The sequence below is a fragment of the Xiphophorus couchianus genome, chromosome 13, assembly GCF_001444195.1.
Source record: "Xiphophorus couchianus chromosome 13, X_couchianus-1.0, whole genome shotgun sequence".
Classification (NCBI taxonomy): domain Eukaryota; kingdom Metazoa; phylum Chordata; class Actinopteri; order Cyprinodontiformes; family Poeciliidae; genus Xiphophorus; species Xiphophorus couchianus.
Window position 1 is genome coordinate 23,048,600 of NC_040240.1, and position 12,739 is coordinate 23,061,338.

At 36.5% G+C, this 12,739-nt stretch overlaps 2 protein-coding genes across 4 annotated transcripts; both read left to right on the plus strand.

Moving 5' to 3' along the window:
• The first annotated feature begins 338 nt into the window (after positions 1-338).
• LOC114156404 (C3a anaphylatoxin chemotactic receptor-like) lies at positions 339-8,578 on the plus strand. The gene is made up of 3 exons (XM_028036814.1): positions 339-494; positions 5,883-6,063; positions 6,632-8,578. Exons 2-3 carry the CDS (start codon positions 5,890-5,892, stop codon positions 7,502-7,504), a joined length of 1,047 nt encoding a protein of 348 aa, XP_027892615.1. The 5' UTR covers positions 339-494; positions 5,883-5,889; the 3' UTR covers positions 7,505-8,578.
• Positions 8,579-9,516: 938 nt separating this feature from the next.
• On the plus strand, positions 9,517-12,631 carry LOC114156405 (fMet-Leu-Phe receptor-like). 3 transcript variants are annotated; one of them, XM_028036817.1, is made up of 4 exons: positions 9,547-9,657; positions 10,556-10,593; positions 10,685-10,856; positions 11,206-12,631. In XM_028036817.1, exons 3-4 carry the CDS (start codon positions 10,692-10,694, stop codon positions 12,001-12,003), a joined length of 963 nt encoding a protein of 320 aa, XP_027892618.1. In that variant the 5' UTR covers positions 9,547-9,657; positions 10,556-10,593; positions 10,685-10,691; the 3' UTR covers positions 12,004-12,631. The 3 variants fall into 3 exon arrangements, with proteins under 3 accessions (XP_027892616.1, XP_027892617.1, XP_027892618.1); XM_028036815.1 differs by lacking the exon at positions 10,556-10,593 and having other exon boundaries at positions 9,517-9,657; XM_028036816.1 differs by lacking the exon at positions 10,556-10,593 and having other exon boundaries at positions 9,517-9,657; positions 10,688-10,856.
• Positions 12,632-12,739: the final 108 nt, after the last annotated feature.

A 12,739-nucleotide genomic window follows, 5' to 3' on the forward strand; every position in this document is an offset into this window, starting at 1 on the left:
ATTAAGTGAGACAAATTTGTGAACAAACATCAAAACAGTCAAGATTCTGTTTTGACGGTTTAATTGAAACATTGAAAAATGAACTAAACAACTAAAACTACTAAAACAACACTTGGCTTTTGATTTGGAAACAGCTGTTAAGAACTCTAACACTATCTATTTAATATAATTTAATTATATTTGTGACAAGAACATTTAGTTCAGAGTGAGGTGCGCAAGGAAAAGAGAAGCAGTCTGAAAGGTGAAGTGGCAGATATGATATATGAAGTGGCAGATATGATATATGAGAGAGAAGTGACTGCATCTGTTTGAATTAGAGAGAGAGAGAGAAACAGGGAGAGAGGAAGGCAGAGAGACAGAGACAGAAAGAGACAGACAAGATGTTTTTAGCAATAAAACCACTTAAAGGAACAGTGACGTTCAGGGTTTCATTTCTGCCTGTATTTCCCCCTGAAGCAGTTGACACAGCAGCCACAGCAGTTTAAATTCTGCAGGTAAGAGTTTTTCATCAGACTCCATTTCTTTTACATGTATTTTGTGAGACATTCTCGTTTCTGCTTGATGATACTACAATATTTTTGGGTGTTCTTGATATTTTTTTGTTGAGCGGATCCTTTTAGAGTTTTCCCATGGTTCAATGTGCAGAAGTGGTTCTTGGTTTTAATTTATGTGTTCGTGCTTCACTTGGAGGAGCAAAAGCACTTACAAGAATAATATAAACCAAGTCAAGAAGTCAAGAAGTCAAAACTCAAACGAATCCATCAACTTTGCAATGATACAAATATGTCTCTTAAAAGCTAGTAGACTTGTTTCTTTTGAAGTAATTTGATTATAGTCATTGTGAGGGTGGCTGTGTAGTAGCTTGTAGAAAGTCTAAGAAATCAGCTCTACTTTGTCCAAATTTAGAGGATGTATTTAAAAAAAAGGAAAAATGGAAATAAATGTTTGGAAAACACTGTTGCTCTATAGACGGAGCCATAGAGCAACGACTCGTTGTTACTCTATGGCTCCGATCAAAAATAAACTGATCTGTAAAAGAGCCATTAAAGCTAAATGATTCTAATTTCTAAGTAGTGCAAATTTCCATGAAACAGACATTTGCATCTTCCTTGATGTAACATAAATTGGTTTTACTGGCTCATCACTGTCACTAATTGGTTTTGCACTGAACTTGTTAACAAGATTTGCCTCAGACTTTTTCTATAAACTATTTAACCAAACAACAATTCTTAAACTTTGTCTGTGACCCTTGCAGAGGCATCTGGTTTAGGTCTTTTGATTTAATAAAGTGAATTTTCTAATGTGAATGTATTAAGTTTTCAAAATATAACACAATTTAAAGTACATTTGCACATTTAGAGGAAAGATTTCCTGTGACAGACCACAACAGGGCAGAACCAACTTTGAGGTTTGCTCGTGTCAAAAAAGCAGGAAGTCTTTTTTCGGATGAGGTTATTTCTTTGTTTCACCACTACAGTCATAGTGATCATTGATAATGGGGCAACTGATTTCTATTCTATTTTTTTCTGTATATGATTTTTGTTTTAGAACTCCCTGATTTTTCCAGTTTTTTTTTTTACTATTTATTGTAATATACTGTAAGTCCTTCAAGTCCAGTGAATAGTTTGAAATGGTACAATAGTAGTGAACTGCCACAGGTTTAAAATAAAGTTAGGTTCGCCCAAACTGATAATGTGCATTTCAGGATTATAAAACAAGATCTTTTTCAATTAATACAAAATTGGTTAACAATTTAAAGCTGCTCTGAACCAATGCAAGGTTGATAAATCCTTCAAAGTTGGTGCTACTAATTCCAACAGGGGGTTAAATTTTTCTGGATTATTTACAACCTTTTGTGTGCAAAAAATCAATGTCAGAACACACTGTGGTGCCATTTCCTTTAGAAAAGTATTCTACCAAAAGTATAGTGTTGCTACATAAAATGCATTTTTGTTAAGAGAAGAGGGCAGACCATTATAACACTTATAATGTAGGTCTTTCCTAAAGAGAAATTGTAAAGAAGGTCAAGATGTCAGTGAAAACAATTTACTTCACCATCAAAAGGTACTGAGAAACTTGGGCAAACTCTGACAGGAAACTGACAGGAGGAAGTCTAGCAGAAACAAAGCCACAACTCAGTCAGAGGACAAGTTTCTGAGAGTTAATAGTATTTGTGGTATGAGGTTCACAGGTCAACAGCCATCTGCATAGCATATAGTAATTGTGCTCAGAAAGAATCAGTTTCAGCTGTGAAGAGAAGACTTTGAGTTTCAGGTTTTTTAGGACAAGTTCCAACAAGAAAGCTGTTGCTTAAAAGCAGTGGCGGGCCGTGCATTTCACACCGAGGCCTTCAGTAGTGCTCCGTCTGAATCAATCCAACCCTCAATAACTATTTTATGGCTATAAAACTTCTACTGCAGGTACAGCTGCGACACACATAAAAAAAACATCAAAAATAACCTGATAACATTGCAATATTATTTAGGAATATAGCAACATTTCACTCACCAAAAATCCTGATTATTTGTACACAAAATCCATCCTCCTTTCTTTCTAGATTTCTTTGACCCTGGGAACAAATAGTGGCTGAAATGTGATTGGTTAAATGCTTAAATATGAAAATACACGTCTGGAAGCAGCGCAACCAGGGGGCTAGCAATGAAAGGAAGCGGGCAAACCATTTGGAATTATTTAATATGTATTCATGGACAAAATATAATTAACATCAGTGTGTGATTCAGATATTTTTAGGCCAGCAGAGAAGGCCTTGCAGGCCCTGACGGCCCACCACTGCTAAAAAGTCAGAATAAGACAAAGAGGCTTGTCTGGTTCTTGAAACACTGATACCAGACTCCTGAAGATAGGACGAAGGTATTATGAAGTGATGAATCAAAATCAGAAATATTCAATCCATTACACAAGATATCTGTCCACCGCTGAATCAGTGAATGGATGGCTCCCTGGTGTGTAGCCTCATCTGTCAAGCATGGAGGAGAAAGTGTGATGGTTTGGTTTACTTGATCCAGAGTAGGTGACTTATACAGAGGCACCCTGAACCAAAATGGCTACCACAGCATTCTGCAGAGAGACCCGAAACACAAGTCCAAGAGACTTACAATTTAGTTAAACAAATAGAGCAAGACAGAAATTATGTGCTGTAAGTTAACGTGACTAAGAATAGAGAAGATAGTAACTAACAAATTAGTGACCATGTATTTTTAGATATTAAAAGAGCACGCTGAATACCTGATGGATGAATAAAATGAAAAACAGAAAAAAGACATTTGGAAGGTTGGTGAATACAAATGTGCAAAACATTAGTAAGGACAAGGTGGTGGTGCTGTGGACAAGAGGAGAAGCTAAGATCTCAAGGAGGTAGAGCAGAAAATCTGTTATCAGACTATTGAGCGCAGTCCTCTATGGTTAGAGGTTGGCTGGGAAATGGAGGAGGAGTTTTACCGAATTTTAGCAAATGAGATTAACTTGAATGTCATACTATAAAGAGAGTTGATGATCTTTGAGTGATTCATTTCAAGAAAAGGTACCAAAGCTTTTCTTTGACACTTGCTGTGTTGGTGCAGTGTAAAGTTCTCATTGCATGACAACTAATCTTTCTAATATGTGTTCCAGATCTTATAAGCTTCCTGTTGAGCTTCTGCAGCTTTCTTATCAGATTCAACATCGAAACAAATGTCTGTTTACGACCCTGACGCTCTCAAACATCCCCACGTTTCATTGAAAGAGAGACCTTTCTAAGAAAAAAATATTATGTCTGATGATGATCTGCCCTGTCAGCTGAAACAAAACATGATCATGTCCTTTGGGTTATACTCTTATTACAATTATTATCATCATCTCTTCTGCATTCAAATATATATGTCTGCTGTTTTATTTCTGCCCCATTTAATGGATTTACAATATGCCATTTTTTCACATTTTATCACCTTGGAACACAAAGATTTGCATAACTGTAAAGTGAATGGAAATGGAGATAAAGAGGTGTTGTGAACGTTTGGTGACTTGGGTTAGCTAAAATGTAAAAAAGCATGAGCAGCAGCTTATAAGTTTATATTAAAATAGAAGAGACAGCCGTGTTAGATTGATGAATCAGGTCAGACCCAACGAAAACATTTTTCCTAGATTTTTGGTTTTTGTGGCTGTTTTCTGGCTTTACTTTCTGAGATGGTTTTATAAAGTATTGTACCAGAATAAATATTTTGCGCTCTCAGTGCTGAGTTTGCAACGATATTTTTTCATCTTGAAAATGCTGAAAGTGGCGGCATAGGTGCAGAAACCCCACAAATCTTTAGGGAACATTCAGAGACTGTTAGGATACATACTGATGCAAATGTATATGATATAGCAGATATAGTGGTAAAGTGGCCAGAAAAACATCTTTGGAAATGTCCAAGTGCTGAATACAGCATTGATGTAGGATCATACCTGCCGTCACACTGAATCAATTATTGAATTGATCCTGGATTTTCTGTAAATTAATATTAAATGTAAGAATAAGTGATGGTTTTTCTATTTTATCTCTTGTGGTTCTCAGAGTTTAAAACATTGTTTGATGTACATTTGTTTTATAGCTACTATTGGAATAACTTTTTTACTTTTTTTTATTGATGTTTAATAACTTGTTTCCATTCCCTTCCCATAAATGAGAGTAATTATCTATAAAGACTGATATAATCTGTCTTGCGTATGAGGATCAGTGTAATAGCTGCATGTAGCACTTGCGTTTCATAAATATAAATGTTTACTCTTTCTATCTTGTCACAGATCTGTACCAACGTCCTTTTCTGTAATATGACATAATGAAGTTACATAGCATGTGAGTCCTGTCTGCTCATGACCCCATTAACTGCTGTGTTCCCAGATTGTGTTTTCTTATCTGAGGCTAAAGGAAACTGTAGAGTTATTGCAGTTTCATGCTAATTTCCTCTTCTGAGTAATGATGTTTTACTTCTGCACACTATATAAAGCCAACCCGCTCACTTTGTTCAAATAGTAACATATTTTATCATCTGACAAACTTATTGCAGATCAAATTTTAATTTGTTTCAGATTAATTTCTGCATGTAATTGGAGTGGACTGTATTTATTAAGCAAGAATACCACTTTATTATCTTTATGGACACTTTTATTGGAGCACTGACAAAGAAATGTTTAAAATGTTCCATTTAATGCTCCTACTTGTCTGTTTATTTAATCAGACATTTTCCAGGGTTACCACCAGACAGTGCACACTCATTTTATTGTCAGATGATGAAATATCAGAGTTCATGTGACGCCTGTTTGATAGTCACTCACACCCTAAGTTGTGACATTTTTTTAAGATAAGCTGCATGTCTGTGGAGGTTTAGTCCCATTGCATGAAGTCAGCATTCTCAGTTAAATTGACCAACATGGTTCCTTCTGTACATTCTGTACTTCCTTATGTAAATGAAAGAATTTGTATTGCGAATGAATGTCCAATTTAACTAAACAATTGTTACATTCAATATGTGCTAAAAGCCAGGATTGTTTTAACAACGTTTTCTGTAAATAGCTTGAATTTTGACCTGAAAATGGATTTACATTATTGAAGAAAATAAAATATGGCAGTATATTTACCTTTATCTGGTAGATCTGTACGAGTTACTTTCTCTGTTTTCTGTGAATCAGAGCTGCATGGCCTGATTCACAGAAAAATCCTAATCAACAAAATAATTATCTTCCATTTAAACACCAGTAAATATTTCATAACATTTTTTAGGTTTGACAAATGTATTTTATCAAATGCCTCAACCAATCTGATTTGATTCCTGATTCCTCTTTCTCTGCTTCAATGCCAACTATTGAAAAGAAAACTAAATCTTCTTATAATGTTTATTTTTCAGCTGCACAATGTCCAACTCCTCTTTGCCTCCCTGGACTGTCAAGTCCTCCAAGGATGACCAAACAAATGTGGATGTTGAAGCCATCATGGAAAATATCAGCATTGTCCTCTTCACAATGACCGTCGTGTTTGGGATCACAGGAAACTCTTTGGTGATCTGGGTGGCTGGATTCAAACTCAAGGTAGAGGCACAGTTTCTGATGTTCAATATTCTTGTGTCTGTCTCTCTGCTCCTCTTATCTGGAACAAACTTCCAAGACTGTTGAAACACTAAATTAATTTAAATACAGGCAAAAAACCCACCTGCTTCAAGCTGGCTTTGGTTAGTAGTAGGTGGAATATGGGTCAACATATTTGACGTGTATATGCTTGATGATTCTGATGATAGCATTTGACAAAATGTAATGTCTATTACTTGTTTCATAATTGGTGAATATATGATGTTTCTATTATGTAACTGGCTTGTTGAAATGTGCAAATAAACATGACTTGACTTCTCTGTAAATTTAGAAAGGTTTGCATTCTTGTAAATAATTAAAAATAAGAGTTAAACAAGTTTTAATTTATGTATACCATACACCATCCATCTGTTTCAGCAGATGAATGGTGTATAAAATATTATCCATCTGACAAAGTAAAGATTGTATTTCTTGATGAAAGGTATTCAATAACTAGTCGAGAAAATGGTGAAATTTGTATTAAAGAGCTGAATTGTTACCCATTTAATGTTTTTATTCACTTTCATTGCAGCATAAAGTTACCAATGTGTGGCTGGTGAATCTGGCGATAGCTGACCTCGTCTTCTCCATCACAAGAGTTTTCTCTCTGATCAAGAAGCTCTTCTTCAACTATTGGCCCTTTGGAGAATTTCTCTGCAAGTTCAATGGCTTCTTTAAATACGCCAACATGTTCTGCTCCGTCTTCCTGTTGGCTGTGATCAGTTTAGACAGGATGCTCTGTGTGTGGAGACCCGTCTTTACAAAGCGACGGCGTACCCTGTGTGCTGCCAGGGTGGTGGCAGTTTGTGTCTGGATCACAGCCATCCTCTTGAGTAGTCCCTACTTCGTCTATCGCCAAGTCTACCTGGGAAAAAACAATATGAGCAAGTGTTCTTTGGAGGTGAAGGAGACAAAGGAGGGAGAAAACACCACCAAACTTGCTCTGTATTTAAACAGGTTCCTGTGTGGCTTTGTTTTCCCTTTCTTGATCATTCTTGTCTGTTACATCATGACTGCCATCGGCATCCGACGCACTCGCCTTGTAGGAAAGACACGCCCCCTGCGTGTCCTGGCATCGCTGGTCATTGCATTCTTCTTATGCTGGGGTCCTTACCACTGTCTGCTCCTTGTGAAGATGGTGGATAAAAAGAATGCAGTGCTGAAAATCTGGCAGCCTTTGGCCAATGGCTTTGCCTACTTTAACAGCTGCGTGAACCCGCTGCTGTACTTCTGCATAGGGCTGGATATGAGGGGCCGATTCAGACAGAGCCTGACGGGCATTTACAAGAAAGCTTTGGCTGACGATGTAGAAGGACAGACTTTGCAGTCTAACGACCGCTCTCTGGATGAAAGCTGTGCGTCAAAATACAATACTGCTGTGGTGGCAGAAAGGACTCAAGTTTAAGTCCCTCCTGTTGGTCACCAGGCATTGGCTCCCAGAAGATGATTCATGCAATTTAGAGGTGGGTTATATAGTAGTTATGGGAAATAGTCAACATGTTTCAATATTTCACTGAAAGCTGCAGGTTTTCACTGTTTTTTTGTTTGTTTGTTGGTTGTTTTTTTCTGTGAACCAGTTGACATGATGAGCATTTATGTTTTACAAAGAATTGTCATAACAATTTGTTATCTTTGTGCACATGGTGCTTTTGGGACAACCTGTGATGTTTAATAACCTTTTGCAAAGTTAACTACCACAAATATTGTTTTTAAAAGCTTATGTTTTTTGTAAGGAGTACAAAGAAGTCCAAAATGTGCTTCTTAACTAGATCAGTACATTATGTCAGATATTTTTTTGCATATTGTATGTTCTAGTTGCCTACTGCTTCATTTGAAAAAAAAATACTGATTTTACCAAGAGTTTTAGTGAATTTAACTCAAATTTTCCTGAAAATGTGGTTTGAGTTGCTTTGTTTGTGAAAAGTGGAACTGTTCTGTGTGGAGGAATATAAATAAAAAAACAGAAGGAAGTGAAACCATTTCAAGAAAGCCACTAATAGTCATGACTGTCTGTGTTTATAGAAGTCACAGCAAACAGATGAACTGAAACTGTACAGAAAGTCAGATGGTTTTCGAGAGAAAACACATTTTGTTTTTCAGATAATTTATTTAGCTTGGCTCTTTAAATTGTGCTTTAAAGAATTTCAGTTATTTTTTATCTCAATCTAGACAGATGTAAGTACTGGAAGTGGGATGGTCTTATGAACACCAAACTGGAGTCATGAATCTGGTTATCCACCCCTAGCAACAAGCTCATAAAGCAACGGTGCAGAATTCAATGTGCAAAGTACTTACACATCACTGGGAGATGAAGGAGACTGTTTATCTTGAACATATTTATGTTCTTTCTACAGCAACGTGCTGGTGCATTGTGCAGTTTGAAATTACAATATGTAAAACGTTAAAGCTCCATTTTATTTCTGTAACTTCAATCGTCAAATGATATGATGTGAATATAAAATAAAGTATTTAAACTGTTTTTTCCTGCGTATTTTATTGTAGATATGATTTTTTGCTAAATGACCACTTAGTTTATTCTTTGGCCAATAATCTATATTTTATGTCATTGCAATGAATGAGCTGATTATATTTACACTAGTTGTTTTGGTTAAATCCCTTGAAATGCTCACTTCAGAAACTTGTTTTTCATGATGAAAGTCAATCATATACTGATCAGTCAACCAGCAGCTTTTCTTTATGGTTCAGCTATTTCTTCAAAATGACAAACCAAATCAACACCTGCATTACTGCAGATGAAATGCATCCATCTACTCAACTCTGACTCTGTCCTCTGACTGGGGACACGGTTGCCATTTTCTTATAGTTGTCACATTGTTTGCCGAATTCCTTACATACAAACAAAAGGCATACTGATAACTCAAAGCACTTAATACTAGAGCCACATTCACCTATTTGCTTTCACACTGATATGCACATCGCTTGGTAACTTGGAGTTAAGTCTCTTCCAATAAGGCACATAGTCATGTCACAGCAGGAAACTGAAATTGAACTCTACATTCTTCTAATTGTAGGAGGACTACTTTGTCACTGAGCCACAGGTGACCCAATAAATATTAGTGATTAATATGATCTATTTTCAAAATAATAAAAAGTAGCTAAAAGTATCTGTTTTTGCATTTTGAATTAAATATAATTTTCATATTATTTTTGTTAAAATTGGCAAAGGAGAAAAAGTTTGAAAGGTTTGACTTACTAACATACTGCAGTGCATTATATTTGGTCATTTTAGACATTAGAGATTTGGTGCCAAAGACTTGAATGAATCTTATAATTACTTGGATCTTTCCCTAGAATTTGGAAAAATGACTTCATGGCATCTGTAATTTGTGTGTTTGCCAATAGTACTTAAGAACCATCGGGACATGTAAGAACCTTCCTTCAGGCAAGTCACTACAAGAAACGTTTCACTAAAATTCCACTGAGAGGAAAACTCACCCAGAATGATTCAGAGTCACCAGGAAACTCAGCTGCAGTTCATTTCACAGGTACTTTGCTTTGGCTTAAGACAAGACATTCGTCTACAAGAGAGGTTCACAGGTATAGTTAACTTCATTCTAAACTTAAACTAATTTTTGCTTTTTGTTGGGACAGATGAAGCGTGATAATGGAAATGGCTACAGACCTATGCTTTCAAAGTACAGTCTCCATATACAGAGATTTATGTACTATATATATATATCAATTTCACACTTTTAAGATCAAAAGATCAACATTTACATAAAAAAGTTTTATCTATCCACGGAAATATAGATATTGATCTTTGTTGGTGTTGGTGTTTTACAAGCTGTTTTTTAGTGCTTGTTTTTATGTGTGCATTTAATTTTGGGGAATTGTATAAAATGAGACTCGATAGTTGAACAATGTAAACGACATTAAAGTACAAGCAATGAAGCATAAGAATTATGTGCCATGTAAACAATGTTGATGCAGTATCTTACAAAAACAAAGACCAGGAGTGAGTGAGGCTGTGTGTGTGTGTGTGTGGCTCTCACTGTCACAGGCAGGTAAAAACAAGAACAAAAATGTGTCTCCTTTCCTTTTTTCGATGATTTTTCAGTAGGTTCTTTTAGTAACAATCTGGAAGCCTATTTTATAACTTGGACCTGCATAGAGTCGTTTTTTACGTTTCTTGTCAGACATAACAGACTGACTGACTATTTGCATATCTGGAACTCCCCGCGAATTCCCTGGAAAAATAAACTGTTCTTGGAAAAACATAAAAAACTTCAGTGATTCATTTTGACTATAACCCAACATGGAGTTATAAAGTTTTGACATGTGAACAGCTACCGGTTTATGAATTTTGTGTAGTACTTGCTTTCTGAAATACAGCTTTGAAAAACGTCTGTGTTTTGCATAATAACACATTGTGTCCTGTGTGTCTCCATGTTGCCCTGTGATTGGCCCTACCTTAAAACAAATGGATGGAAAGTAGCTTGTGCACATGAAGCACATCAAGGAAAACTTTTAAATGTATTTAAGACAAAGACTCCAAATTGTATATATTCTCTTTTCATACACAAGTGATAAAATATTTGAATATGTTGTGTTCTGTCTTTCCCAGCAGCATAATGTTTGCCAACACCTCACTGCCTCCCAGCAGTAAGGGTATTCACAACAATGTGGATATCGAAGCCATCATGGACAACATAAACCTCGTCCTCCTTACACTGACTGTCGTGTTTGGGATCACAGGGAACTCTGTGGTGATCTGGGTTGCAGGATTCAAGCTCAAGGTAAAATACATCAACATGCATTCAGATGCATTCAATTTCATCGTGTTCCTTGATGTATTTGAGGACTGACTGAATCAAATGTGCAGAAAACAGATTGTGGAATATTTTTTATCAAACATGAGTGACGAACCAAGATATATTTAATTGATAAATAAACACTACTGAAAAGGTGTCATTAGCTTTTTCTTTGTCTCTTTTTGGATTGTATGATAAGACAAATACAGATTTTGTTTTTCAGAAAATGGTGCCTAATGTTTATACTTGTTTACTGTTCTGGTTCACTTTTAATGTTTTTTTTCTTCTCTTCTGTTCTCTCCCTTTTATTTCTCTATCTGGTTTTAATATGCAGCATAAAGTTACCAATGTGTGGCTGGTGAACCTGGCAATAGCCGACCTCATCTTCTGCATTACACGAGTTTTCTCTCTGATCAGGAAGCTCTTCTTCGACCACTGGCCTTTTGGGGAATTTCTCTGCAGGTTTCACGTCTTCTTTAAATATGCAAACATGTTCTGCTCCGTCTTCCTGTTGGCTGTGATCAGTTTGGACAGGATGCTCTGTGTGTGGAGGCCCTTCTTTGCAAAGCAACAGCGTACCCTGTGTGCTGCCAGGGTGGTGGCAGTTTGTGTCTGGATCACAGCCATCCTCCTCAGTAGTCCCTTCTTGTTCTACAGCCATGTCCACCTGGGAGAGAACAACATGAGCAAATGTTCTTCAGAGACAAAGGAGGGAGACAACACCACCAAACTTGCTCTGTATTTAAACAGGTTCCTGTGTGGCTTTGTTTTCCCTTTCTTGATCATTCTTATCTGTTACATCATGACTGCCATCGGCATCCAACGCACTCGCCTTGTAGGAAAGACACGCCCCCTGCGTATCCTGGCATCGCTGGTCATTGCATTCTTCTTGTGCTGGGGTCCTTACCACTGTCTGCTCCTTGTGAAGATGGTGGATAAAAAGAATGCAGTGCTGAAAATCTGGCGGCCTTTGGCCAATGGCTTTGCCTACTTTAACAGCTGCGTGAACCCGCTGCTGTACTTCTGCATGGGGCTGGAGGTTAAGCAGAAACTGAGATGGAGTTTAACAGGAATTTGTAAGAAAGCTCTGACTGATGATAGCGAAGAACAGGTGAGCCAGTCAGGTGACTGAAAAAGCAGTGAATGAAAATAAAACTTTGTCTCTGGAGAAAAAACAGAAGTTAAAGTGTTTCTTGTTGGCCGCTAGACTTTGACTTCCTGAAAATGTTGCATACCATACCAAATGTAAAATCTTTGTGTCAGACGGAGTTGTACAACATATTCAATTCAACTAAATGCTCTGCTCAGCATCTCACTTTTTTTTTTTTTTACCAAAACAAGTACTTCCAGTTGTTGTTGTTTTTGTGCTTGTGATTTACAAAAAAGGGAGAAAGTCAAAGTGTCTGTTGATGAAAGAATGAAAAGGCAGAGGGAAGTGAAAGTTTTCAAGGAAGTCCAGTAATATTTATCATTCAGCATGTTTTGACAAAAGGCCAAGAGGAACAGATAAAATGAAGTTGTATGGAAAGTGAACTGCTATTTTTGTGTTTTTCTAAGATTTGGCTTCATACAATCACTTCGCAGGATGACTTCTAATAATGTTATGCTGCAGCAGAATACTGAGGCATTGTGAAATGTATGTAACATTATGTGAAATATATATGTAACTTAAGGCTTTGTTTTGTTGTTCTGTTGTCAGTTTCTGTAATTTGTTCAAACAAGCAACCACATTATTTTGTAAATACAAAAAAAGACTTGAATTGTCTATTTCTGCCAATTTTACTACAAACATGATTTTTTTAAAAGTGCTGTCCACATAGCCATTTTTTTTCAGATAAAAAATCATTGCAAAGGTTAAGTAAATTTTT